Here is a 24794-nt window from a genome sequence, read left to right on the forward strand (position 1 = left end):
TGTGTGGACTAATGAGGGATTTCTGTTTGCCCAGGCTTTAATGGATGCCTAATCAAGGCATGTCTTCAACTCATCACAGAGGAGTTTCTTGCCTTTACTGACGCTGTGTTTCCACACACACACACACACACACACACACAAGCACACACACACACACGTGCACACACACACACACACACACGCACACACACACACTTTTCTTTAGAGTCATCCGAGTGCTCTTCCACTCTTCTTTTTTTCTTTCCCCTCATGTCTGTCTGTCTTCTTCTCTCTCTCTCACATCTGTTGTTTCTCCTGAGAGTTCATCTAAAAGGCAGCCATAGTCAAATTTGTCTCAGAGTATCGCCCACAGGTTCCCGAGGGATGGGTTTAAATAAAGCCTTGAATGACTGACTGCTGTCTCTTTCTCTCGCTCTCTGAATGCTTCTTATCTTGTGCTAGCATCTCGCAGAGAAACATGCAACACACAGGAAGATGAAGATACACACACACGCACGCACACACACACACCGCGCAAAAAAACAAGAGGTGACAGAGTTCTCAGTGGCACTCACCATAAAATGAGGCTGATTGAGGATCCGCCTCAGCTCCTTGGCATCGCCATTTTCTGGGTAGCAGGAGATCTCTTCCAGTACCTGGGGAGGATGGGGTGGGGGTGGGGGGTGACACAGGACGGGGGGGTGGAGGGGTGGAGAGATGTCACAGTTACAGTTACACTCTGCACAGCCATCAGCACTCGGATCTCAAGTCCCACCTACTCATTACAGCATTGCTACGGCCACCTCATATGATGATCGCGAGTGACCAGATCGCCGTCCGGACACACAGGCACACACCATCCAGCGCATGCTGCTAGCCAACCTCAGTCCTGACAGCAACACTCGCCCCTCCCCTGACACCCCTGTCCCCCCACCCCAAACATCCCAATATTCACTCTGGCATACCTCCCAAATCCCCCCATATTAGCCAATCAGCACTTTCCTTTCTGACCCTTCCCTCCTCCCTCCCTCCCCCATTCGGCCCGGTGAGGCCACATTCTGGCACTGGCTCTACAGTTGCCTCACAACTTACTGCTGAATGTGCAACTGCACACCGAGATGTGGACCTGAGCAAATGCTGCCTGCTTTTCCTGGAGATGGCAAGCTCGCGCCTCGAGAGAGAACTTAAACTTGTCAAAATAGATCACCGCCTCGGACAAGTCACAGGTACACAACGCCACGTAACACCGTGACCTACACTGGGGTTATGCACACCCGTAGTTTGCTTCAGGAAGGGCTGAGCCCTTACAACCTACGGTTGATTGCCTGATTGCCCTCAAGGTGGAAAACACACTTTTAAGAACCAGCTGACAAAAAAGGACAAAAGTGGAGATGTGGGGGTGTTTAGAAGGAATATTTAGATTTTTTGTGAAAGAAAAAGAAAAACAAAGAAAAAAAAAAAAGAAGAAAAAAGAAAAAGGCAAATGATGTAAAGCTTACACATTCCAGACGAGTCAAAGCCGTGCCTGCTTCGTCTTCAGCGGACTTCTCGGCGTGAGAGCACAACACAAGGGGGGGGTTACACATCACAACAGGCTGGGATTTGAGTGACAACACAAAACACACACACACAGACACACACATATACACACACACACACACACACACACGCACGCACACGCACACATGACTTTAGCAGGCCAGGATGGGACTGAACAGAGAGGGAAGAGGCTCGACCACCACCAGAACTTCCACCGATCCACATCCCCGATGCCTCAGGGGGGATTAGAGAGGGGGGGGGGGGGTGATTGGTTTGGTGTGATTGGTTAGTTTAAGCCCCTGCTATGTTTTGGTGTTAGGTGAAGCCCTCAGGAGAAAGATACCCCATTTCAGGGGGAAAAAGGATTGCGGTTTTGTAAAAACGAAATAAATAAATAAAAAAGCTTTTTTTAATTAGGTGCCTGGGATGATCAGTAGTGAAGAAGCAAAGCAGGTTGTTAAAAGAAGAAGCCTATGCAAAAAAAAAAATTCAACGAAAAACCACTAGAAACCCATCCAAGTGAGCTTTTGATTTGCATTGCAGCGTGGGCGTTTCTCGTGTAGACACAGAGACTCCGACTTCAACCTATTCTCTGAAAATGGACAAACCACAACAAAGGAGCTCAATCAGACATACAAACTAACAAGTGTGTGTCGGCTGGCTGCAACCACACGCCACAGCCTCTTCACATTCACTGATACAGCAGCATCTCCTTTCCATTCTGTGCTGCTTTGCCGCCTGTTATTATTAGGAGTTTGCAATGGCTCTCATTGAGGCACGGTTCAAAAAGAATCAAAATAAACAAATTCTCATGAGAGGATGTCTGGTATCGGTGAGAGCATCTCATCTGTAGAGGTGCCTTCTGTGAAAACTGAACTGGTCAGATGCTTGTCACGTCACCAATGCAAGGCTGCAGAGGGAGTTTTTTTTCTTTGATACTTGTTCTAGCGAGAGATACCAACAATATCAGTTCATAAGTAATATATAAAATCTCATGCTTCCCATACATTAAAAACCAATGACTCTGGGCAGACATGAACAGTCTTGAAATGATTCAGAACTAGTAAACCCGAGAGTCTTCTTGCGGTTACTAGGCTGGTAAACAGAGATAGACAGATGGAGAGGAAGAGGGGTGAGAGAGAGAGAGAGAGAGAGAAAGAGAGAGAGAGAAGGAGAGCAATGACCTACATTACAGATTTTATACACATTTTGATAGGGCGAGACGGCAGGAACTTAATTTCTGTTGCTTTTCTAAGAAGTGTGGGTCCACACAGACAGGCTTGGGTAGGGCCTCCGCTGAATGTTATTTTCCCCTGCCATCACAGCTGTGTTTTTCCACATGCCTTTTATTAACACTTTTAATTGGGCTCCAGACCCAACACAAGAAAAAATGGCTCTACACACCCAGAGACACATTCACACTTCAAGTCTGAGTTCATACAGCTTGAAAAACAGAAGGGACTTCTGCTGGCACAGGCTCACGCCTTTATTTCCAGCGGGGCGCTTCAAATCGACCGTGAGGAGATGGCTGGGGTGCGTGGGGGTGGGGGTTTTCCAGTGCTGCACAAAAACAGCTCAATCCAGAGAAAAAGGGGACCTGGCGAGAGACTACCAACTTGACACAAACTCCAACTCCCTGTCAGACGCAGTGCTTTTGTTTGGTGGGACTATAAAAACAAACGTGCAAACACAAATCGCTGCCATTGTACAGACCCGCGAACAGCATCCAGACACACAAAGGGAACGAACGAGCGAGCGAGGATCGAGTGAATAGGCGCTTCGGTGGTGTAATTGACTCAGCCAGAACCATAAAGGGCACCCTGTGAAAAAACAAATTGTAGCTTGCTCATTACACGGTGATAAGACCGCATTAAAAAGACTGGTATTGGCTGTTGAATGTTTTGCACTTTACACAACTAAGTGTAAGCTCAAAGCTCCTCAGGCATCGCCAGCCAAAGGCTCCCCTATCTGGTGGCTGTTACAGACGTCAGGGACAACCTGCCATGTGGGAGCCCACAGTGGAGGGCACCGTGTTAATTGGTGGTGCAGTTCAAGGAGGGTGAAAGAAACACATCACAGGTGATCCAGTCCTCTCCTTTCAACAAACACTGACATCAAGACCTTTGCACATTCTTCTACCCATACAGAGCCCATCTGAAGAGTTTTCCATTTTAAGGATGATGTTTGGATGAGATGCACTAAATTAACTAACTTGACCTACTGATGTGAGGTCTGTGAGGGCTAATGCTAATGTTACCCCATTCGTTTGTTAGCGTGGCAACAATGCTGCTCTGATTAGGTGAAGAGGAAGAGATGAAGTTAATAGCCAAAGCTGTGAAGCCCCGCTGCGACAGAAACTCTGTGATTGGGAGGACAGAGGCAGCTGGCCAGAAGCATGCTAGAGAAACACCAGTGCTCGACGAGATCAGCTCAGGAGACAATGTCAACACAGCAGAAAACAAAAAAACACAGCATTCACACTCGCTAAGCATTAGCATTAGCTAAAGGCGCTGACAGCCTTTCATAATGTTCTGCTTTCACAGGTTACCCATTAATCTGGTGCGACTACTGAGTGCTACTCAAAACAGGAACCACAGTTAAAAAGATTAAAAATGTAAACACTTCACATGATAAGCATGTAAACACTAAAGAGGTACATCTGTGGTAAATGTTAAAGTCAGTCTTCTAAAATTAACTAGAAGTCAAAAAGCTCTAATTTACAGCATACTTTACACACCCTTTACAGGCATTAACCAAATGAACGTCTGTAATGCCAAACTATGGCACTACATAACACTTCGGCATAAACATTTTAACTCTGACAGTCTTGCTATGAACTGACAAAACACAGTGACTAAATGTGTGCATAGTAAACCTCTTGGTCCAGCACTTTTGATAGTTAAATAGCAGCAAGTGGGACTTGACCCTAAATCAGCATATGTGTGAAAAGCTGTACTGGGCTGATCTGAGGTCAGGTGAGGCTAGGGCCTGGCTTGAAGGACGTGGTCTAAGGAGCCTGGCCGGCCAGCCGGCAGTATGCTGGATGACCAGTGAGGGGGTGCTACAGCACAAGATCGCTCACCTCTTTGGCTCTCTGGACTGCGTCACTCGGCGGGTTCCTGATCTGCGGAGAGGACTTGGTGTTGATCTTGTCGTAAAGCTGAAAGACACCAGAAAGGGCAAATATTTTATTAGGGTGTATCCGGCAAATATTTTGTAACCAGGTTTAATATCTGTGTATATAATAGTACATGTATGATAGATTAATACCTGAAAAATAGACACATATAAGCTGTAATCATAAGTATATTTCAATTAATAAAGGGGGAAAGAATAGTAAAATACAATGATGCAGTCTGCTGCAGTCTTTCATTGACATTTCTAAAGGGAAGCCAAAATGGCAACCGTGGTTTTATTTAAACAGCTGTAACACACACACATACGCACACGCACACCCCACCACTACACGAATGACATTCAGCTCAGTCGGAACAGTACTTCCAGTACAACCTCTTCTTCTGTGCCATATCAGCCACAACAAATAATGCATTCTAGTCCAGGAAAATAACTTCACACAACCCATCATGGGTTGATCTCCCCGAGGCCCGGCATGGAAAGAACCCCTTTCAGTGCGACAGAGATATAAATATACAGAACACACTCACTCCACTTGGTTTATTTACAACGATTAAGGCACAGAAATCGCGTAATGGCCCAAATCAGAACCGTGTCAGTGTCTTGAATACAGAATTGGTGTACCAATACTGTGGTAAAGTATAAAGGTCCAGTAGGGCACTAAATCTTTTACAATACAAAATGGGCTTTCTTGGATGCAACTGAATGGCTAGCGAGGGTATACTACGGTATGCAACTGGGGTACTTTTAGCACAAGTGAAGTTGGATCTATAGGCTGTTTTAATAAATGCACACGTGTTGGTAACTCACTGCCATTTTGGATGATAAGATTATAACATCAATGTATAAAATTAGATTAAAAAAAAATTGAAAATATCTAGCACTGGGACATAATGGTGGATATAACTGCATCTAAGGATGTTGGACCTTAAGATCTTCCAATACATATTCAGTAGAAACATAGGACTAAAACTATAGTAAAACTGGTGCTGTTTCAGTTGCAAAAGAAACATCACTGGAAACACAGGATGTGAGTAAGCGCCCTCTCTGAAACTGTTTTATCTTCTGAAATCTTTTATCTCTTTCTGAAATCTGTGTACAAGGGTCCCGGCTGTGGCTGCACAAACATAACCTTCATATAACAAGGACAGATGTATTCACCAAATGAATACAAGTCTCCACTCATGGCAAAGGTTAACTGACTCCAGTCATGAATAATGGTTCAAAAAAGGCATACAGAAGAAACTTTAGTAAAGTATTCAGGATTCATACAAAGTTATCAGATACAAAAAAAAATTCAGATCTCTGATATTTCCACGTTTGTTTCAGAGTTTAGGGGGTGCGTTTTACGGTTTTATGACGACGTGGTCTGCGAGGAAATGAACAGGTTAGCATACCTGCACCTCTTGAGAAGACTTTGCTGGGACTTCCCCTTATGCTGCAGCCTGCTCATTGGACACTCCGTTTTAGAAAGGGCACAGACTATGACATCTGCCGCTCGGCGTCATCACTGGAAGAAACTAAACCTCAATGTGGCTAAACACGATGACGTCACCTTTGCCTAAGGGCATGAAGTTCCCAAGCTAATCTGTCTAATGTCAAGTTCATTACTAACTTAAGTTCAAACGGGGCTCAAAGCTCAGGCTTGCTCGTCAACAACACCCATAACCTGTGGTATGCACAGAAACGGTAAAGAATCAGGTCATGCCACTGGAGCTATGGGCTCATTCAAAAGACCCCTAGCACTAAAGGGGCGAGGAGGAACACATGAAAGCGGGAAGGCAAACTTGTGCCAAACAAACGGTTTGACATTCAAAGCAATTTATCAAGTACAGCAGAAAGCAAAAAAGCAAGATAATCTCTTGCCCGGGAAGAAAACTCCCTAAATATCTCAGTTTGCAAATCTGCAATTCAGATGGATTCCGCCCCAACAAAAGGCGGAACACAATGACAGAAAAAAAATTGCCATGACAGCACACACTCACCCACCAGCCTCCCTTCGCAGCCAAACTCTACTTAGGAGTTTTGCAGCCAGGACCAGAGCTGTCCCAACACACACATCCACTTCTCTCTATCCTTGGGGAGGTAAGGGACCGTGTGCGCTTGTGTGTGTGAGTACGCAGTGATGGAGAGAGTGGTAACGCAACGTCTTAATGTCTGGGCCAGCTTTAAGAGATGGGCAGATAGGGCTGGAGCTACAGCTGAAGGGGGGTTAACAATAGCTGCCATTGTTCCGCCTCCCTGTTTAGAGCGCGAGGGGTCTGCCTTTTCAATGGGGCGAGGGGCCTGCATTCAGAGCCTCCCCGCGGCAAACCCAGGCCCCATGCAGTATATGGTGGAGGAGGTGGTGGAGGAGGTGGTGGAGGAGGAGGAGGTGGTGGTGGTGCTGTTGTTGTTGCCAGGGCTTCCGCCTCCTCCATCCACACAACCACACAACCTCTCCCACTGGTACCGGTCATGGCATAGTCTTTTGCCGGAGATCGTGGAAAGGGGCGTCCAAATGCAGCGCCGTCCAAAGACATCTCCACACAAACTGGGCTCACACCCCCCACACACACAAGCACAGCTGTGGCCGTTCACACGCAAAAACAAAAGCCCACCATAGATAATGTGTGAGGAGCCGACGCTCGCACGTGGCCACACAAAAACTCTCTAACACCCACTCTTTGTCTCGTGGGTAAATATTTTATGGGCTGCTAAAAACGTCACAATAATCCGCTAAGTCCTCTACACACACAGGCCACTCAAAGGTAACAGTGTTTACACTGTGGTTGTATGGTGCAAGTAACACACTGAGCCTCATTATTCAGCATGGCGCTCTCTGTCTTGGGGAGCATAACTTGTCAAACGTAACAGAGCATTTGCAGAAATGATTCCTTGTTTTTAAATTCCTTTTCTGTAAATAATGCCGTAATGCTGCACTGTCCGTGATTTATTCAAGACTCTACCATGCAGTCGATATCAATGCCAGTTCAAGAGCCCAAGTACAGAGGATATGGGCTCTTGTTGCCATGGACGCAGTGGCCATGTTTCTTATTGCTTTCATTGTGTCCGATTACTCCATTTGGTAAGTTACTTTATCAACTCTCACAACATGTGTTTTACAGACTGCTTTTACTTCATGGAAAACATGAAATTACTATAAAATGGCAAGACAATTAAACTCCGCAGTTAGAGAGACACCAGTATGAAGCCTGTAAGCCTATGAATGATCAAACTAACCCAGCTCTTTCATCATGACTATTCCTTATTTAGGCATCAGTCACTGATCTAGATCTGCAGCGTATTAGATGCCAGTGTGTCAGACGCCTCACGATTGGGGCTTAGGGTGAACCACACCTTCACTTCCAAAGCAGGCAGTCAGTGACGCTGTGAATTCTGAAAAGGGTTGAGCCAATTAACTTTAAGGTAAGCCCATCATGGTTCTTTTGCTGGCCATTTTCCGGCAAAAAATATTTTCATTCGAGCCACACAGACATTTCATTTTGCTTTTACGTGTCTATATTTTGTACATAAACTTTCATAAAATTATGTCAAAATTCAATACAGGATTTGACATAGTGCGCCAATGGTCACTGGCTGATGATAGTTACAAAATAGCACATGACCCAAAAGAATGCTGCACTGGTGAGAGACAAAGAGAGCTCTTCAGGATGACTGAAGAATATAAACATAGATATTCTACCAATTTTCCTTCCAGAGCCTTAACATTGTTTCATTTTCCATGTGATCATCCAGCTCTGTGGTAAAAACCCCCAACGTTTTCCTGGAAGCGTGGGAACGCTGTCTTGTGATTGGCCTGACTCCACACATGCAACTGAGCATGATATCTTCATCTTCACACAAGGGCACACACACATGCAGACAGACAAACAAACACACATACAGACAAAACACAAACACACACCCAGACAAATACAAACACACACTCAGACAAATACAAACACACACACACACACACACACCGTCTCCCTCCACCACACACACACACAGAGGTGCGTGCAGACACAGGCAGGCACACGAACACACACACACACACACACACACACACACACACACACACACACACACACACTTCAGCTAGAAAAAACTAAAACCTAACCGTAGCGTTGGTGTCATCCCCCCCACCCGCTCCCTCCCTCCCCATCATATTTGTGGTATAGTATGCTTTTCCCTCAAGCAGGGTGGCTCTCATATGGAGTCAGGGGAAAAGTGTGCTCCAAGACAAAGGAAAGCAGACGCCTGTGCCCTGCCTCTCAACCCAGTCTTCTGTGAGTCACGATCTCAATGGCAGAGAGCCTGCCCAGATAACAGGCCTGACCCCTGACCACGACCTGGTGTGTGGGACTGCCCAGGAATATGAATGGGAAAACTCTCCAGTGAAAACTGAACTGAGACTGAAAACAGAATACACTGAAGCTTTCACTTCTTCTTCCCCATGGCTCAGGGCACGGACTGTGGCTAGTTTAATGGTGGTTATAAGCATACAGGGAAAAAAATATATATATACACACCGCACACAAAAACATTACATGTCCACTTCTCTTGTGAAACCACAAAGTGCCTTTCTGGGTATGGCAGAATATTAGAGTGCACAGACAAAAATAAAAATAAAACATATTTAAAGCCTGGCTGCCTTACGTCCAGTAGTGTGTGGAGGTGCTGGTCCTGGAACACGCTGTGCAGGAAGTCAAGGTCCTTCTCACTGCAGTCCGTCAGGGCATGGATCTCCTCCAGACTGTCCAGCACCTGGGATACAGCTCCTGAGGGTGGGCACACACACACACACACACACACACACACACACACACACACACACACACACACACACACAGAGAGAAATAGACATACACATTTATACCCACACACAAAAAGGTGGGCAAACGTACACATGCATGGACACAGTCACACACGACCACAATGAGAGAAACACGCAGACGCACACGCAGACTCACACGCACACACACACGTTCATGTACACACACACACACACGTTCATGTACACACCCAAAAAAAGGCACATACACATGCAGACAGACACAGACACAGTTTGTGGTAAACAAAAAAGACTCTGTGGTAAGTGTATAATGAAGTTACACACTATACGCTAATGATTAAAAATATGCAAACATGGCTCATATTTCTATTAGGATGACCAGGTGTCATGGACATGGATGGACAGTTGGCCTGTAACGGCCAGTGCATGTTGGATGTCTGTCAATAAAGACGGGTGTGGAATTTGGTGTGGAATCAACTACAGGACGAAGTATAGGTGTTTATGAGCCGAAAAGCAGAATACCTACGTTTCTTATTCAGTTAGATAGACATATCACAGTTTTAGGTTACCTCTCAGTGTTGTCCCACACAAACTTACTACTCGTCCCACATTTGGTCTGTTTGCATCTGGTCAACCTAATATCTATGAATATATTATAACACATAACTATAGTCTGATGTTATATTTTAGTTACAATAATTGCTGCACTATTAACTTGTGCAAGCTTATGAACAACTGTGCTGTGAAAATCAAGAGATTCTGCTGCAGGCTTGTTAGGCAAAGAAACAGACAGAGTAAGCAGTTCAGATTAGCTTGACCTCTGCGTTCTCTGGTTTATAGTGTGTTTCTCTTGCTGATACGGGGAGGGACATGACCAAGTCCGAGGGGGGATTGACTTGAGAGGAGAGGAGTTATGAGTAGAGAGGAGTCAAAGATTTTTTTGGGGGGTGGGTGGGGGTGGGGGGCAGTAAGATACGTACTCTCTGCAGCAAGTAGTCCTGCACGGAGGGGCAGCATTAGGGCAAACGACAAAAAAAAAATGAGTTATCAAATAGATAAAAGATAAGCATTAGTTAAGCTCTAGGAGATAAGAGAAGGCTCACACACTAGATTGAAAGCGTTGATTATTATTATTATTATTATTGAAACAAATAAAGGAATAAGCAAACCAGAGAAATAACCAATAAGTTCAATGAAAGGTCTTGTCATGCAAAAAACAAACAAACAAACAACAAAAAAAACTGAATTAAGAATTAATACAATTATAAGGTCCACATCCAGCTAGGGCAGGGAAATGACATAAAAACTTTGTGGTGGTGGTTCCTGTAAAAAATCACGTCGGAAAATTGAACTTAAACTCTTGACGTCATCCCTCTTTGCACAAGCCCTAGACCGCGAGCCTGCTCAAGAGAAGACATGTCAGAAGGTAAAGAACATGACTCGCATGTTGCGGAAGTGTTTTGTGTCGCGGTGGCTGCGGCGAGGCAAAATGAAGAAGGAAGCCTGAGTTCCTGTGAAAAAAAAAAAAAAAAAAAAAAAAACAGGAAGAAGCCGGCGCAGAGAAAGAGACAGACATCAGGCTGAGCTCCTAACTACATTGTGTGAGTGGAAGTGGCCCCTTGTTAGGCAAGGAGCCAAAACACCGTCTAAAAAGACAGAAAGACAGAACTGCAACTATTTTGGGAAGAGAAGAGTGAATAAAGAAAAGAAAAAGGAAAGGCCAAGAACACTTAAAAAATCCTGTGACTGGCAGCTACTAAAGTTCACACCCACCGCTGTGCACTGGCCCAATTGTGTTGATATTCTTTGTTAGAAATTTCTACCATTGTACCATATTCTACTGTAAGGGCAGCCAAAATGTTAACCAACGACAGAAAGCTGGAAGGTTTACACGTGTCTGAACATTAAGGAACAGTAGAATGCATTAGAATGGTAAATATTGCCAAATGGTAAATAAATCTCTCTCCAGTAAATTATTAAAATATTACCAAACAGTATATAAGCCAGTTGTCAGATGTAACAGCATGGCACATGAGGAATTATATTAAAGGGTTAATTAATTAACAGTTTATTAATACAATAAATGGTAAGCTTATTGATGGATGCAGATTAGATTAAAAATACTTGAATATATTATTATTAAATAAACCTGACAAACCTTAATGCATTAAATAGAAATACCATGAACCCAAACCTGAGATGCATGAGTGAGAAAAATGGTGAAGGAGATACAAACAGACAAAGTGGTTGAGGAGAGCAGGGGAAGAGAGGATCCCCCAGCTCAAAGATCGAAGAAGCCCAAACAGTTTAAAGTATTTCAAGTTTTATACCTCATTGCTATGCATTTACCACAAGCCAATTCATTAAGGCCACATTTGTCTCCTGGTGCCTAAGATAACATTCTCAAGAAGCAGGCAACCAGGTGTTAAAGGAATGCAGGATGTGGTCATTAGTTAGGCCAAGGTGCTCCTGATGCCCAATGCGCCCAATGCATGGGGGTTTGCTGTGGATACAAACAGCACAGGTTGAGGTCACTGCTGACCTTTGACCCCTGTCGCCAAACATGAATGTCCATTTTCTGGATTGAATCATTGTGAATTTTGCAATTGACACGATACCCAATAAGATCAAAGTGTCATACTGACCTTGATCCGTTCAGATGAGGCCATAGATGTGAAAACACAGACCACTGAGTATGACTAATATCATGATCTTTATCATATATGACATCTAATGCATCATTGTAGGGATCTGTTTGAAAAAGTCTGCCCAATATGTTCATTACCTGTGCTTTCAGTAAATCATACCCACACACAGTGTCCATGCATCATGAACATGAGGGACAACTTTGACAAACTGACCATGCTTTTTTTCTCTCTCATTTTTTGCAATTTGCGTTACTTTCACAACTGCAATGCACCTTGATGGGTGCTATATATTAACCACATTTTTGTTGTCATCATAACACAGATATACTGAGAATCAACACCAGACTAATGACTAATTCGATATTCCGAGCAAGCTGCAGCCAAATTGCAACCACACGGCTCAAGGTACGTGATCCATGCTTTGCTTCTAGCCTGCAAGTGCAGAGCTCAAAACCCATAGGCCACGTTTTGTCACATCCTGTTCCTTGCTGACTCAATCGTATCGTCAGCACTTTTTCTGAGCTGACCTAGGCTTCGAGAGGTGACAACTTTGCTGACAGCTACCTTAATCTCAACCCAACATTTGCAATTTTTTTGCATTTTCAATATCTGTACGTGCAGAATTAAAAATAAGCAACTTAATTTCAACAGTCCACCAATAATTATATATTTCTACAAATTATATAATATTACAATGAATTAATAATAATGATGTATTTCTATAAATACCAAATATTTTCAAAGCCAAACTGAAATTGAGTCGAGTCACTCCATCTACCTTCATCGTAATATTTTAGCCATTGTAGTTTGTTTTCAACAAAAGGTTGTGCAGTTTGATGCATTTCTTCAAATTAAGGTTTATTGACTCCACACAAATGCAGAGCTCAACAGAGGCATATAAACCTTAGATAAACTATGAAAAAAAAATGTCCTTCCAATAGAAAGGCACACATTTCCTAGAAACACAATAAAACAAATCTATATACATTGATGGCAGCCAAACAAACAAAATAAGGAAGTAAAACCTTCTTTGTTCCACGGCACTAGAGATGGACGGGGAGTTAACCGCAAGACACACAACAGGGCAGAGCAGGACCTCCGTGTGCCAGAGCGGAAGTGCATACAGCGAGGCGAGCGCAGGCCACAGATGTATTCATGCACTCTGAACCTTCATGCCCGTTTTGTTCCCCATCTATGGTTATATTTTGGGAAACTTCTGCAGTGAAACTGATGAAATAATGGCCTTATAGGAAGGAAAGGAACGATGATTTAAGTAACACAATTGGGTTACAATAGCACACACGTTTGTGGCTTCTGTCCAAAATAGTTCGCAATTTTCTGTCTTGAAACACTTACATATTCTGCTCTCATTTGCATGTCTCTGCAAATGTACACTACAAACCCTGACTTTACCCACTGCAAAATTGGACTTCCCAATGTGCTTTTGGAAAGTTAGTCTATCAAAGCCTGTCTATACAACAGGTCTTATAAGTTTATAATTTCCCATCATGTAGGTGATGTGTTTGTAGTTTTGACATAGATATTTTTTTCTGTAATGAGATGCATGTAGTTATTTTTATTGAACATTGAATTTAAAGCAGCATTATGAAGTTCTGGTGTAAAACTAGCAAAGTAACTACCTAAAAACCTTACAAACACCACCAACAGCCCAGTTGGCACTGATAAAAGCTTGCCAACATGCTATCTGGCCTCTTTTGGTGATATTGTTGGCCATGTCGTGCTGTGAATGCTTTTCTTTCTTGTTCGCGGAATGTTCCATCCAGGACCACAGAACAGTGCATATCGTATTGACAGCTAGTGGGAACGACAGGCGTGTATATCTGTCTTTCACATGACCATATACCATCAATATGAATTTGAAGATCATACCAAAAGTAGTTGCTTATAAAAAAAAAACATCCCATCTGATATACATATATTCTTTTCTCAGTTTATACTCCCTGGGAGTCAAACTCATGTCTCTGGGGTTGTTAGCACTTTGCTCTGCCAGTTGGACTAACGGAAGACTGGCTTCTTTACTTGAGCATGGTTGAGATGGGACACCTGGATGTAGGACTCATCCATACTTGCCATTTATTGAGTGGTGTTCAACTGTAGTTGGAGGTGGGTGTTGGTGGTGGGGGTGGAAAGTTGTGTGTGTGTGTGTGTGTGTGTGTGTGTGTGTGTGTGTGTGTGTGTGAGAATGTCATACCTGAGGAAGTAGGGTCTTCAGAGAAGTCGGGCATCTCCTCAGGCGGGTCCCCGTAAAAGGAGTTGAATTTGTGGCTGGATACCGCTGCCAGAACGGCCCCCTTCAAAGTAACACACACACGAGGACACACACAAACACACACACACACACACACACACACACACACACAATTAATGTGCAAAGCGAAGCAGACTTGAGTTTGACAAGCTTCCTCTGGGTCTCCAGGGATATGCTCAACAGGAGAGAGCGACAGGAGACAAGCCTGAGAGGATGCAACATGTTGGTGGTTTCCTCTTTTGAAACTCTTTGATGGTGGTATATCACTTTGTGTGTGTGTGTGTGTGTGTGTGTGTGTGTGTGTGTGTGTGTGTGTGTGTGTTGGAAGGTTGCGGTCAAATTAGTGTGTGTGCACATCTACATGTCTCAGTGTGGACAGTGTGCATTTGTAAAAGCTTGTAGTATGGACAGTTTCATAAGGGCATCTGTGTTGGTATGGAAAGTTTCATAAACTACATATGTGTCTATATGTATCTGTGTTGGTATGGACAGTTTCATAAACTACATATGTGTCTATGCATCTGTGTTGGTATGGCCAGTTTCATAAACTACATATGTGTCTATATGCATCTGTGTTGGTATGGACAGTTTCATAAGGGCATCTGTGTTGGTATGGACAGTTTCATAAGTGCAGTTCAAACCTTCAGCTTCCTCCTGGCATTAAACTTCCTCAACTGCTCAACTGTCTCAGGAAGGTGGATCTTGTAGGCATAACGGTCCCTCTCCTGTGTGTGAGACACAAACAAACACACACACACACACACACACACACACACACACACACACACAGGTTATAGCTCATATAACTCTCTTAACTCTTAAAAAAAAATATTAAAACATTAAAAACTTTTTTCTTTCAATCATTTCTCATCTTCTCACATTGTTTCTATTTCTTTCTCCTCTTTATTCCTTTCTGTCAGTAAATAAATAAATACATGATATACTGTACTATGCTAATGAACTGTGTTTCATAGTAGTTACACCTAATGTCCACATCCACATCTGTATATACTATACCATAAAATCTGTATATATACACACTATCCTATAAAATATACCATATCTGTATTCTGGTTATATATTCCTTCATGTTGGATGTGAGTAAGTTACACCCAATGTCCACATTTACATCCATGTCTGTATATACACTATCCTATAAAATATACCATATTTGTATACTGGTTATATACTCCTTCATGTTGGATGTTGGATGTGAGTACCTTCAGCCAGGGGTGGTTGAGGGCCTCGTAGACTGTGATCCTCTCTGCGGGGTCCAGCATCAGCATGCGGCGCACCAGGTCTTTGGCGCTCTCTGAGATGTGGCTCCACTGCCGCGGGTTCATCTACGCACGCACACGCAAGCACACGCACAATCGTACGCACGCACACACACACACACACACACACAGGTGCGGAGAAACAGAAAACCACACCGCACTTTGAGAAAGGTAAATGACAGAGGACTCTGGGATCAGATCAGGGGATGAGCTGTGGGAGTGTGTTTGTGTGTGTGTGTGTGTGTGTGTGTGTGTGTGTGTGTGTGTGTGTGTGTGTGAGAGAGTTTGAGCGTCTTTACAAATCTGAATCAGTTGTTCTGTCAGCATTGGTCAGGTTCGGGAAACTGTTAATAAACTACTACCTTGTATTTCCCTTTAATGATCCCTTCGAAGAGCCTCTCCTTGGTGCCGTAGAAGGGCAGGCATCCGCTTAGCAGGATGAAGAGGATCACGCCGCAGCCCCAAACGTCTACCGGCTTGCCGTAGGGCTCACGTTTCACCACCTCTGGTGCCATGAAGTGCGGGGTGCCCACTCTCCCTGCAACGGGATGGACACGGTCAGTGGAGAGATCCCCCCAAAAGAGAAAGAAAGGCAGCAGAGACAAGTATCTGGGGCCCCAAAAGCATACTGTGTACACGTGTGTATATGAACGCATAGTATACAACAAAAGTGAGTACACCCCGTGCAATATCACTTCAATGTCAAATGATTCAATATTGTATCACCTTACAGTAATTGCATTACTTCTGAATTGAACGGTAGGATAGTTGTACTTAGTTTAGATTTAACTATATTAAAAATACAGGCCCCAGAGTCGGAACTACCAGAAACAAAAGTCAGTACACCTTTCATTACTGAGATTCAAATCTTTTTCAAGATTTCAAGACTTTTTCAATACTTTGCATGTCCACCGTTACTTTTGATGAGAGACTTAATGGTCTTTTGAGAACCGAGACCCAGGCCAAAACACACCCACAGCTTCTATTCTGTGATAGCACCAGTCATTTTTCAGTGGCAAGTTGCTATTGGGCGGTGAGTTATGTTCGTCTAACACAGCGCCTGTGTGGCAAAGTTGCTCAAGGACATACATGACGTAACTGGTTTTCCAAAACCCAAAGGGAGTAGGTTTTGACCCGGATAAGAGGAACTGGGAGTAAAACACCTGGGTCGTGGAGGCCAGAGCACAGATTCCTAACCCCCTCTCACATCTGGCGGAGAGCTTCAAAATATATGAATATTGGGTTTTGTGTGAACACATTTTCCATAACAACACACACACTTGCACACCCTGTACACACACTATACAAACCTTTTTGTATGACAATAACAAACCCAAACTCACACATAGCAATACTGGCCATTTGTGATGTGAAAGTCAGAATTGTGTGTGCAGGTTTCCTTTTTTGACAGTGTGGTATGCATTAAACAGGAAGTCAAAAGACACCTGCGGCGTGCCTGAAAAGAGGTTCTTAATAGCTCCAGCTGACTATGACAAGTAAAACTTGCGAGGACGAAGAGTATTCGAAAGCGAAGGCTAACAAATGCTCAGGTCTAAAAACGAGCTACAATGACACATTCCACGTCTGTTAGTGAGAAGAAAAAAAAAAGAGAAAAAACAGTGACCCAAGAATTCAAAATCCTCTTAATGTCACAGAAGATTTAAAACAGCTTATAGTACTGGTATATGTATGTATGTGGCCTCCTAGAGAACTGAACCCATTACCTCAGTGCTTTCAGCACCAGGATGTGTCTGTGTTTGGACAACATACCTCCTGCTACGAGGCCGGATTCTCCAAGCTGTATGGCCACCCCAAAACCTCCAAGTTTGACCGGCGCAGAGTTCTCTTTCGATGCCAGTAACACACAGTGGGGCTACAAGAGAAGAAAAACAAAGATAGAGAGAGAGACAGGAGAATTAGTCATCAGGGAAATTAACATATGATTGATTCACAGCACAATGAACTAGGGGTAAGCATATCTGAAAGAGGAAGGATACACAAAGTTCAAAAGGGATTAGTGAAGGTTGTTAACTTATTTATGTTTCTTCTTCCGCATGTCATAGCATTGAATAAATGGTGACCCTCTGTATAGGTGGCAACACCATAACAACAACAACCAACGACAGGGTGAATTCAGCCCTTTGTCAATCCCTTCTGCTCATTTTCTGCACCATACTAGCACTAATGAGTCTCTGCGTACGACTGACCGCACTAAAGGGACTGAGCCCCCACATCTACATGCTATTATTTTTCCACTACACCTTCCCCAGTGTTCAACACAAACCCATATAGGTGACGTGCATTTCGGGGCCAATCCGTGTTTATCACTAAGCCCTTGGACCCTGTGATCTTGGCTACAAAACTAGCCTACTAATCGGAAGAACACAGAGGAGGAGTGTGTGTGTTTGTGTGTGTGTGTGTGTGTCTCACAGGAGAGGCACCTCTATGCCGATATGTGAGCCAGAGAGAGCTGTGCTGTGGTTTCAGCTGTGGCAGGGTCTTTTTTTCTTCCATTTGTGAAGCAAGCGCATCTGCACTTTCTAGCCTGTGTGTGTGTGCGGGTGTGTGTGTGTGGGTGGGTGTGTGTGTGTGTGTGTGTGTGTGTGTGGGGAGGGGTGCGTGCGTGCGTGCGTGGTGCTGAGCAAGCTGCAGCCAGCTGTACAGGAGAAGTTTCACTTCACCAGAAGTAAGGCAAAGAAAAAAAGAAGTCTGTGATAATAGAGCGAGAGAGAGAGAGAGAGAGTCAGAGAGAGAGAGAGAGAGTCAGAGAGTCAGAGAGTGAGTGAGTGAGAGAGAGAGAGAGAGAGAGAGAGAGAGAGAGAGAGAGAGAGACAGAGGCCGTTGAAATACATTTTAACAATTCGTGCCGTCATCGAGGCAGTGAAAGTCTGGTCGTGCTGTCAGTGGAGAGACTTTATTCTCTATTCTCGCTTGTCACATCAGACACACATTTGCCCCATGGAAAGCATTCAAAGGGTGAGTAAGTTGGCTTTGCTTTTCAAGGTTGTGTGGGATGGGCAGAACAGCAAGTAGGTCTATGGTTGTAAGATCCGAAATTAAGGCATAGAGGTTGTGTTAGATTTAAAAGACAAAGAGAGTATATGTTGTATTAGATTAAAAGACAAAGAAAGCATATGTAAAAAGAGGAAAGTATATGTTGTATTGGATTTAAAGACCAAGAAAGCATATGTTAAAAGAGGAAAATATATTTTGTATTAGATTAAAAGACAAAGAAAGTATATGTTAAAAGAGGAAAGAATATGTTGTATTAGATTAAAAGACAAAGAAAGTATATGTTAAAAGAGGAAAGTATATGTTGTGTCGGATTAAAAGACAAAGAAAATGATCGTTTTTCGGCGTTTTGAGAGAGCGTTCCAGTGAAGCAAGGGGGTTTGTTGTAATGATCTTGCTGCTATGTTAAAAAAGAGATGGATTATGCAAGTAAAAGATTTAGCCAAAAGCTAAAGACAATGAGTGAAGTGCATGACCCATATCAATCATAGATGCGTGTGTGTGTGTGTGTGTGTGTGTTTGTGTGTGTGTGTGTGTGTGTGTTTGTGTGTGTGTGTGTGTAACAGTGAGAGAGAGACAGAGAGAAAGAGTGAGAGAGAGAGAAATAGCAAGCATGAGAGCGAGGTTAAAAGGCTTGTGGTCGAGTCCGTTTTCGTCAACACAATAACCACTACCCTCTATGCATTTCCCCAGGTCTGAGGACATCTGAGCACACCCCTCTCTTCACACCATGGATACCACAAGCCCTGCAGCCTTCTTCACTCCCTTCACGAGCAACAGCCCGTATGCGCCGACCAGCGCAGAACTACACCAAAACCAGACCACGAGAAACCCCAACACCCAGTGCAACATAGACGGCGCCAGCATGAGGATCCCGCTGGCCGTCTTCTACACTCTCTTCTTCCTGATCGGCCTGGCGGGGAACCTGCTGGCGCTGTGGGTGTTCCTACGGATGCAGGCCAAGAAGACCTCCGTGCGGGTGTTCCTCATCAACGTGGTGCTGGCCGACCTGCTGCTGGTCATTTGCCTGCCCTTCCGCATCGTCTACCACTCCAGCGGCAACAACTGGACCCTGGGGCCCGTGATGTGCCGGGTGGTCGGCCACGCCTTCTACATGAACATGTACATCAGCATCACGCTGCTGGGGCTCATCAGTGTGGACCGCTACCTGAAGATCCACCGCTCCGCCAGCCGCAAGAGGTTCATGAGGGGGCGCTGGAGCTACGTGGCCTGCGGGGTGATCTGGACCATGGCCATCATCATCACCATAGCCCTGATCGGCACCACGAAGAAGTACGAAGGTGAGGGCAAATGCTTCCATTACAGGAAGACTTGCTCCGCGGGTTTGGTCTTCATCAAGTTCTCACTGGTGGTTCTGTTCTGGTTGGTGTACGCCTTGCTGGTGATCTCTTACCTCAAGATTGGCAAGATGCTGCAGCGAGTGTCCAAGGACAAGCCGGACCTGCCCAACGCGCAGAAGTACAAGCAGACGGCGCGCAAGTCCTTCTTCGTCCTCTTCCTGTTCACCGTGTGCTTCGTGCCCTACCACATCGTGCGCGTCTTCTACATCGTATCGCAGGTGAGTGACACCCCCTGCGCCTGGCAGGACTTGGCCGACAAGGCCAACGAGGCGGCTCTACTGCTCTCGGCCTTCAACAGCTGCCTGGACCCGGTCATGTACTTCCTGCTGTGCAGCTCCATTCGGCGCAGCACCATTGGTATCTTAAGGAAGCTCATCCGCGTGCCGGACGCGGCCGTGAGCAGCGTCTCCAGCAGTGAAATGAACAGAAGCATGCAGAAGCGACCATCGTTGGTCGCCATCAACGCTCAGAGCGAGAGGATGCTCATCCATGTGCCGGCCGTGGGGAGATGAGTCGCACAGATAAGGCCACGACTGACACCGTGGAGACGAGATTCTCACGGTTCTTTGAGTGCCTCTTGTTTGCTTCCAGAGACAGGGAAAATACATGACTCAAGGGGACAGACCAAGTGCGTAAAGTACTGTCATCTTTCGCTTCATCACAAGCCCATCTGTTTAAGGCTTCTGAAAACTGGGGGGAAATTGTAATCTGTGTTGTCGGCAAATGTGGATATGCATTATGTGTGAAGACGTCTAAAGACCAAAGCTTTTGGAGCCAGAAGAGACTTGTGTCTGTCCTCACTTTTCACATTAGACGACAAAGTTGGAGAGAGGAACATTCCTGTCAGCGAGGGGGAATGTGACGTACCCTCACAGAGCAGGGGCTGCAGAGCCATCTCAACCAAGTAACTCTATACAAACCTCAGGACCAAGATTTTAGCTTAAGCCTAATTCTGGTTGGCTTTTTTTCTGGTCACAATGACCAGTTTCTTCACAAATGACTCGGCACAAAGGTCAATTTTAGACATATGTACATAAAATAGTTGATGTTCAATTGGTGATTATTTGTATTTTGAAAAAAAGTGATAAAGATAAATCATCCTTGTACACAGAAGGGATTTGATTACATTTTGAACCAGTAAAATCAATTATTACACTGCACACTAATGACCGAGGACTGACATGAGGACTCTTCCTGCATTACACGGGGCCTTTTCAAGCCTTTCTTGGTGAGGTAATGCCATTGCCGGTTAATCCTATAACCAGTGCTACCCAGGCACAGAGTACAGCAGACACGGTGACTTCATAACCCAATCAAGACTACTCCTGACATCCCATAAGACCACTCTAACGATCAAACCAACCCATACCATGCAAACCAGATCCATGTAAACACAAACAAAGTCTGTGTGACACGTAAATCTGGTGAGACCATGAGCCTAATAAGAGGTACTAATCCCTGAAAGATTTTGCCAGTGTGACTCAGATGGACTGGGAGCTTTAGCACTGGCTAGAACAATGACTCATATTTCAGACAGCTTTCTGAGACCATGCAGAGTTGACTTTCCTGCACATGGCAAATACAGAGCTCCCTCTCCTGGTGGAACATGATACTGTATGGACACAAAAACATCGATACAGAGTACTTAATCATTTCTACCATAAAAACAACAATTACCATCAAAATGCAATGGATCTGAAGACAGGTTTTGTTTTCATCAGATTGCTCTGGTTGTTACAAAATAAAATATAAAAAATAATATGAATATAAAATAAATTGTATTATGTATTATATTGTATTATGTATTATATTATTATTTCCAACCAAAAATAAACATAAAACGTAACAGTGGTATCAGTTCATGTGTTAGTGAATGTCTATAAGTATGAGTACATGAGCACAGTACAGGCCCGATGCCTGATACTGGAATCAGTATCGGTGCATCCCTAGTGAGAAACTTACAAGGCACACTGGGGTCATGGACATGACCCTAACGTACAATTCCATCTAGATTAAATGTCAAACAACCATCAGATCTATCCGTAACTAAATCAAATCAGGAATGATACTGTAACAGCAATGCGGTTGAGGTTAATTTAACAAGGCAAACAAGGCAAAGTTTATTTATATAGCACAACTGGCTACAGTTGGAGCACCTTTGATGTCATCCGGAAGTTGGTTCCAGAGCTGAGAGTTGACAGTACCAACAGATTTTTCAGATGTAAGAGGTCGCTGTGTACTGCTGAAACATATCTGAGAGGTAATTTGGTCCTGTCCCATTTAGTGACTTATAAACAAGCAGCAGTGCTTTAAAGTCAATGCTGTGACTTACTGGAAGCCAGTGTAAGGAATTAACTATTGGGGTAATGTGGTAATGTGCCTGAAGCTGTTCGAAGGTCTGTTTGTTTTTAGGAAGGCCTGTGAAAAGACTGCTGCAGTAGTGAACCCTTCTGGAGATAAAGGCATGAATAAGTTTAAGCAGTTTGTAATCAACACTGGAATAGATCACATTTTAGACATACTGGGTCCCAGCTTGTTCTTAAGTAGCGGTCAGTACCATCTCTACAGTGGCCAAGACCCTTATCAAAGTTATGCATCCTGCCGCGGGGAAGCAAGAGAGGAGGAAGGGGTGGCCTGCGCTTTTTGGGGGGAATCTTTTTGGGTATGATTTGTGGGCTGGCTGAGATGGCGCGCGATTGCATTCAAGTCCACAGATTACTGACATTACTGAAAGAAAATGTAGTTAATTGAGGTCTAATAAATGGTGGCGATACATGTGCATTTCATAACTGACACTTTCACCTTAATCAGTTTAAGTTCCAATACACCAACATCCTGCCTCCATGTATAAAATACTGACAAGCGATACAGGTTGAGGAAGTAGTCAAGAACAACAAGCCTATATAGCACAGTGGTTGAGGCTCACAAACAACTCTGAACTCACATGAAATACAGCTGACAAAAACCGCTCTCAACCGCTACCCAATCTTCACTGATCTCACTGCAAGTCTGCAGCCGCTCATCTCAATGTCACAGCCCGACAGAGCATCTCTCAGCATCAACCAAAGGTAAGTGGTGTGAACTACATTTCTTCTTGTAGGTTTATTTTTGTGTTATTACACCTTAAAGTCTGAAAGATATGCTCTTCCTTTCTGTCGCTGAAGTCTTATGACTGCAATATGCATTTTGGTGCATACGCAAATTCCTTGCCCTAATGAGGACCATGAGAAACATATTATCATGACCATGGGGTCCTCCTTTAGGCTGACATAAGCCACAATGTAACATATATGGCCTAAACAGTAGCAGGAAAGGATACTGACATACATAATTGACACCATGGGATGGAGCATGTGTTGACAACAATTGGAAGACAAAAGGATGTACATAGTGCATTGTGAATCCCCCCTCGAGTCATCACTTTTTCCTAGTCTTGATAGAAAAAAGCCAAAACTAGTTTGGTCATATGTCTGTTAGCCATGTGTCTTTCACCAAAATAATGGGACTGTATGAGTCGAGTTTGTAATAAGAAGGGGCCTTACCCCACAGAGCTTTGGATTTGTTGCTTAACCCTTGTGGCGCTTGACCCTCGTGGTGCTTGACCCTTGTGGTGCTTGTAACTTTCCCCGGTGACAAATCTATTGTGCCTGAAAGTTTTTTTTTACCACACGGTCATGTGCCAGTTCCTGTTAATTTCTGTTTTCTGATCTAGCCTGAGTGCTACAGAGAACAAGATGATATATATACAGTACCAGTCAAAAGTTTGGACACACCTTGAATTTGTGTTTTCTTTACTTTTATTATGTTCTACATTGTAGATTAATACTGAAGAAATTTTAACTACGAAAGAACACATATGGAATGATGTAGAAAATAATAAAAGTAAAGAAAAAACTTCTCAAAAAATGAGAAAGTGTGTCCAAACTTTTGACTGGTACTGTATATATAATAATTTGTATATATAAATTCGGTTGACTTTACATATACTATTTTATATCATATAAATTACCTTAGTTACAAAAAAAAGCCAGAGAACACCCAGATCTCTGGTACTGTTTCTTTGCTTGGTGTCAGATAGGCTTCACACACTGGCATTGATCCCTTGATTTGAACACTAATGTCACATCTTTCTTAAGGCCTACAGTAGAGATTCTTTTAAGACACCTGTATTGAAGTATCAGTAATATGAATGGGGAATCTGTAATGCTAAATACAGTGGATTTGTAACAGGAAGTCATGCCCTGTATTATAAAGGGCCAATCACATTGTTGGAAATGACAATAAGTAACGTTTCGCCTCACCTGAACATTCTGTTTATGTCCACTGTTCCAACATAGCAATAGTCACACCCTATGCATGCACAATGAGCAAGTGTTTTTTAGACTTAATTGAGTGGTTGGGGGAAAAAAAAATTCACACCATTTATGTCAGATTAAAACCCAGCTTTACGTGTCTATTTGACCATCCTATGTGGAGTTAGTAATTTATCCCCATTTATTTAGATAGGAACCTGATCTCTCCCATTCATTTAGATCGGAGCCTGATCTTGTTTGGCTAAAATAGCTGCCCAGAAGCATTGGCAAGATGGATGCAGAGTGGCAAGACTTGCCTATAAGGACATTGCTGCTGCTGCTACTACTGCTGCTGCTGCTGCTGCTGCTGCTGCTGCTGCTACTAATACTACTAATGCTACTAATGCTGCTGCTACTACTACTACTGCTGCTGCTGCTGCTGCTACTACTACTACTACTACTACTGCTGCTACACTGCCTCAAAGTTGGTTGGTTGCTCAAGAAC

General features: G+C 43.8%; 2 protein-coding genes across 19 annotated transcripts in view; one reads left to right on the forward strand and one right to left on the reverse strand.

Annotated features, from left to right (window-relative positions):
- The window catches only part of caska (calcium/calmodulin-dependent serine protein kinase a), a 191640-nt gene that overhangs the window by 25492 nt on the left and 141354 nt on the right, over positions 1 to 24794 (reverse strand). For 8 of the 18 annotated variants that reach the window (XM_031587034.2, XM_031587025.2, XM_031587051.2 and 5 more), the window contains exons 6-15: positions 17395 to 17497; positions 15984 to 16162; positions 15568 to 15690; positions 14989 to 15072; positions 14291 to 14390; positions 10411 to 10428; positions 9295 to 9416; positions 4601 to 4678; positions 1479 to 1523; positions 555 to 635 (exon numbers count right to left, since the gene is read on the reverse strand). In XM_031587034.2, the coding sequence (XP_031442894.1) occupies positions 555 to 635; positions 1479 to 1523; positions 4601 to 4678; positions 9295 to 9416; positions 10411 to 10428; positions 14291 to 14390; positions 14989 to 15072; positions 15568 to 15690; positions 15984 to 16162; positions 17395 to 17497 (933 nt within the window). The remainder of the gene's footprint in view (positions 1 to 554; positions 636 to 1478; positions 1524 to 4600; positions 4679 to 9294; positions 9417 to 10410; positions 10429 to 14290; positions 14391 to 14988; positions 15073 to 15567; positions 15691 to 15983; positions 16163 to 17394; positions 17498 to 24794) is intronic. The other 10 variants (XM_031587072.2, XM_031587115.2, XM_031587104.2 and 7 more) reach the window with 6 other exon arrangements.
- On the forward strand, positions 18428 to 21800 carry gpr34b (G protein-coupled receptor 34b). The gene is made up of 2 exons (XM_031587154.2): positions 18428 to 18600; positions 19330 to 21800. Exon 2 carries the CDS (start codon positions 19367 to 19369, stop codon positions 20507 to 20509), a length of 1143 nt encoding a protein of 380 aa, XP_031443014.1. The 5' UTR covers positions 18428 to 18600; positions 19330 to 19366; the 3' UTR covers positions 20510 to 21800.

Source organism: Clupea harengus, chromosome 2, assembly GCF_900700415.2.
Source record: "Clupea harengus chromosome 2, Ch_v2.0.2, whole genome shotgun sequence".
In the NCBI taxonomy this organism is placed as follows: Eukaryota; Metazoa; Chordata; class Actinopteri; order Clupeiformes; family Clupeidae; genus Clupea; species Clupea harengus.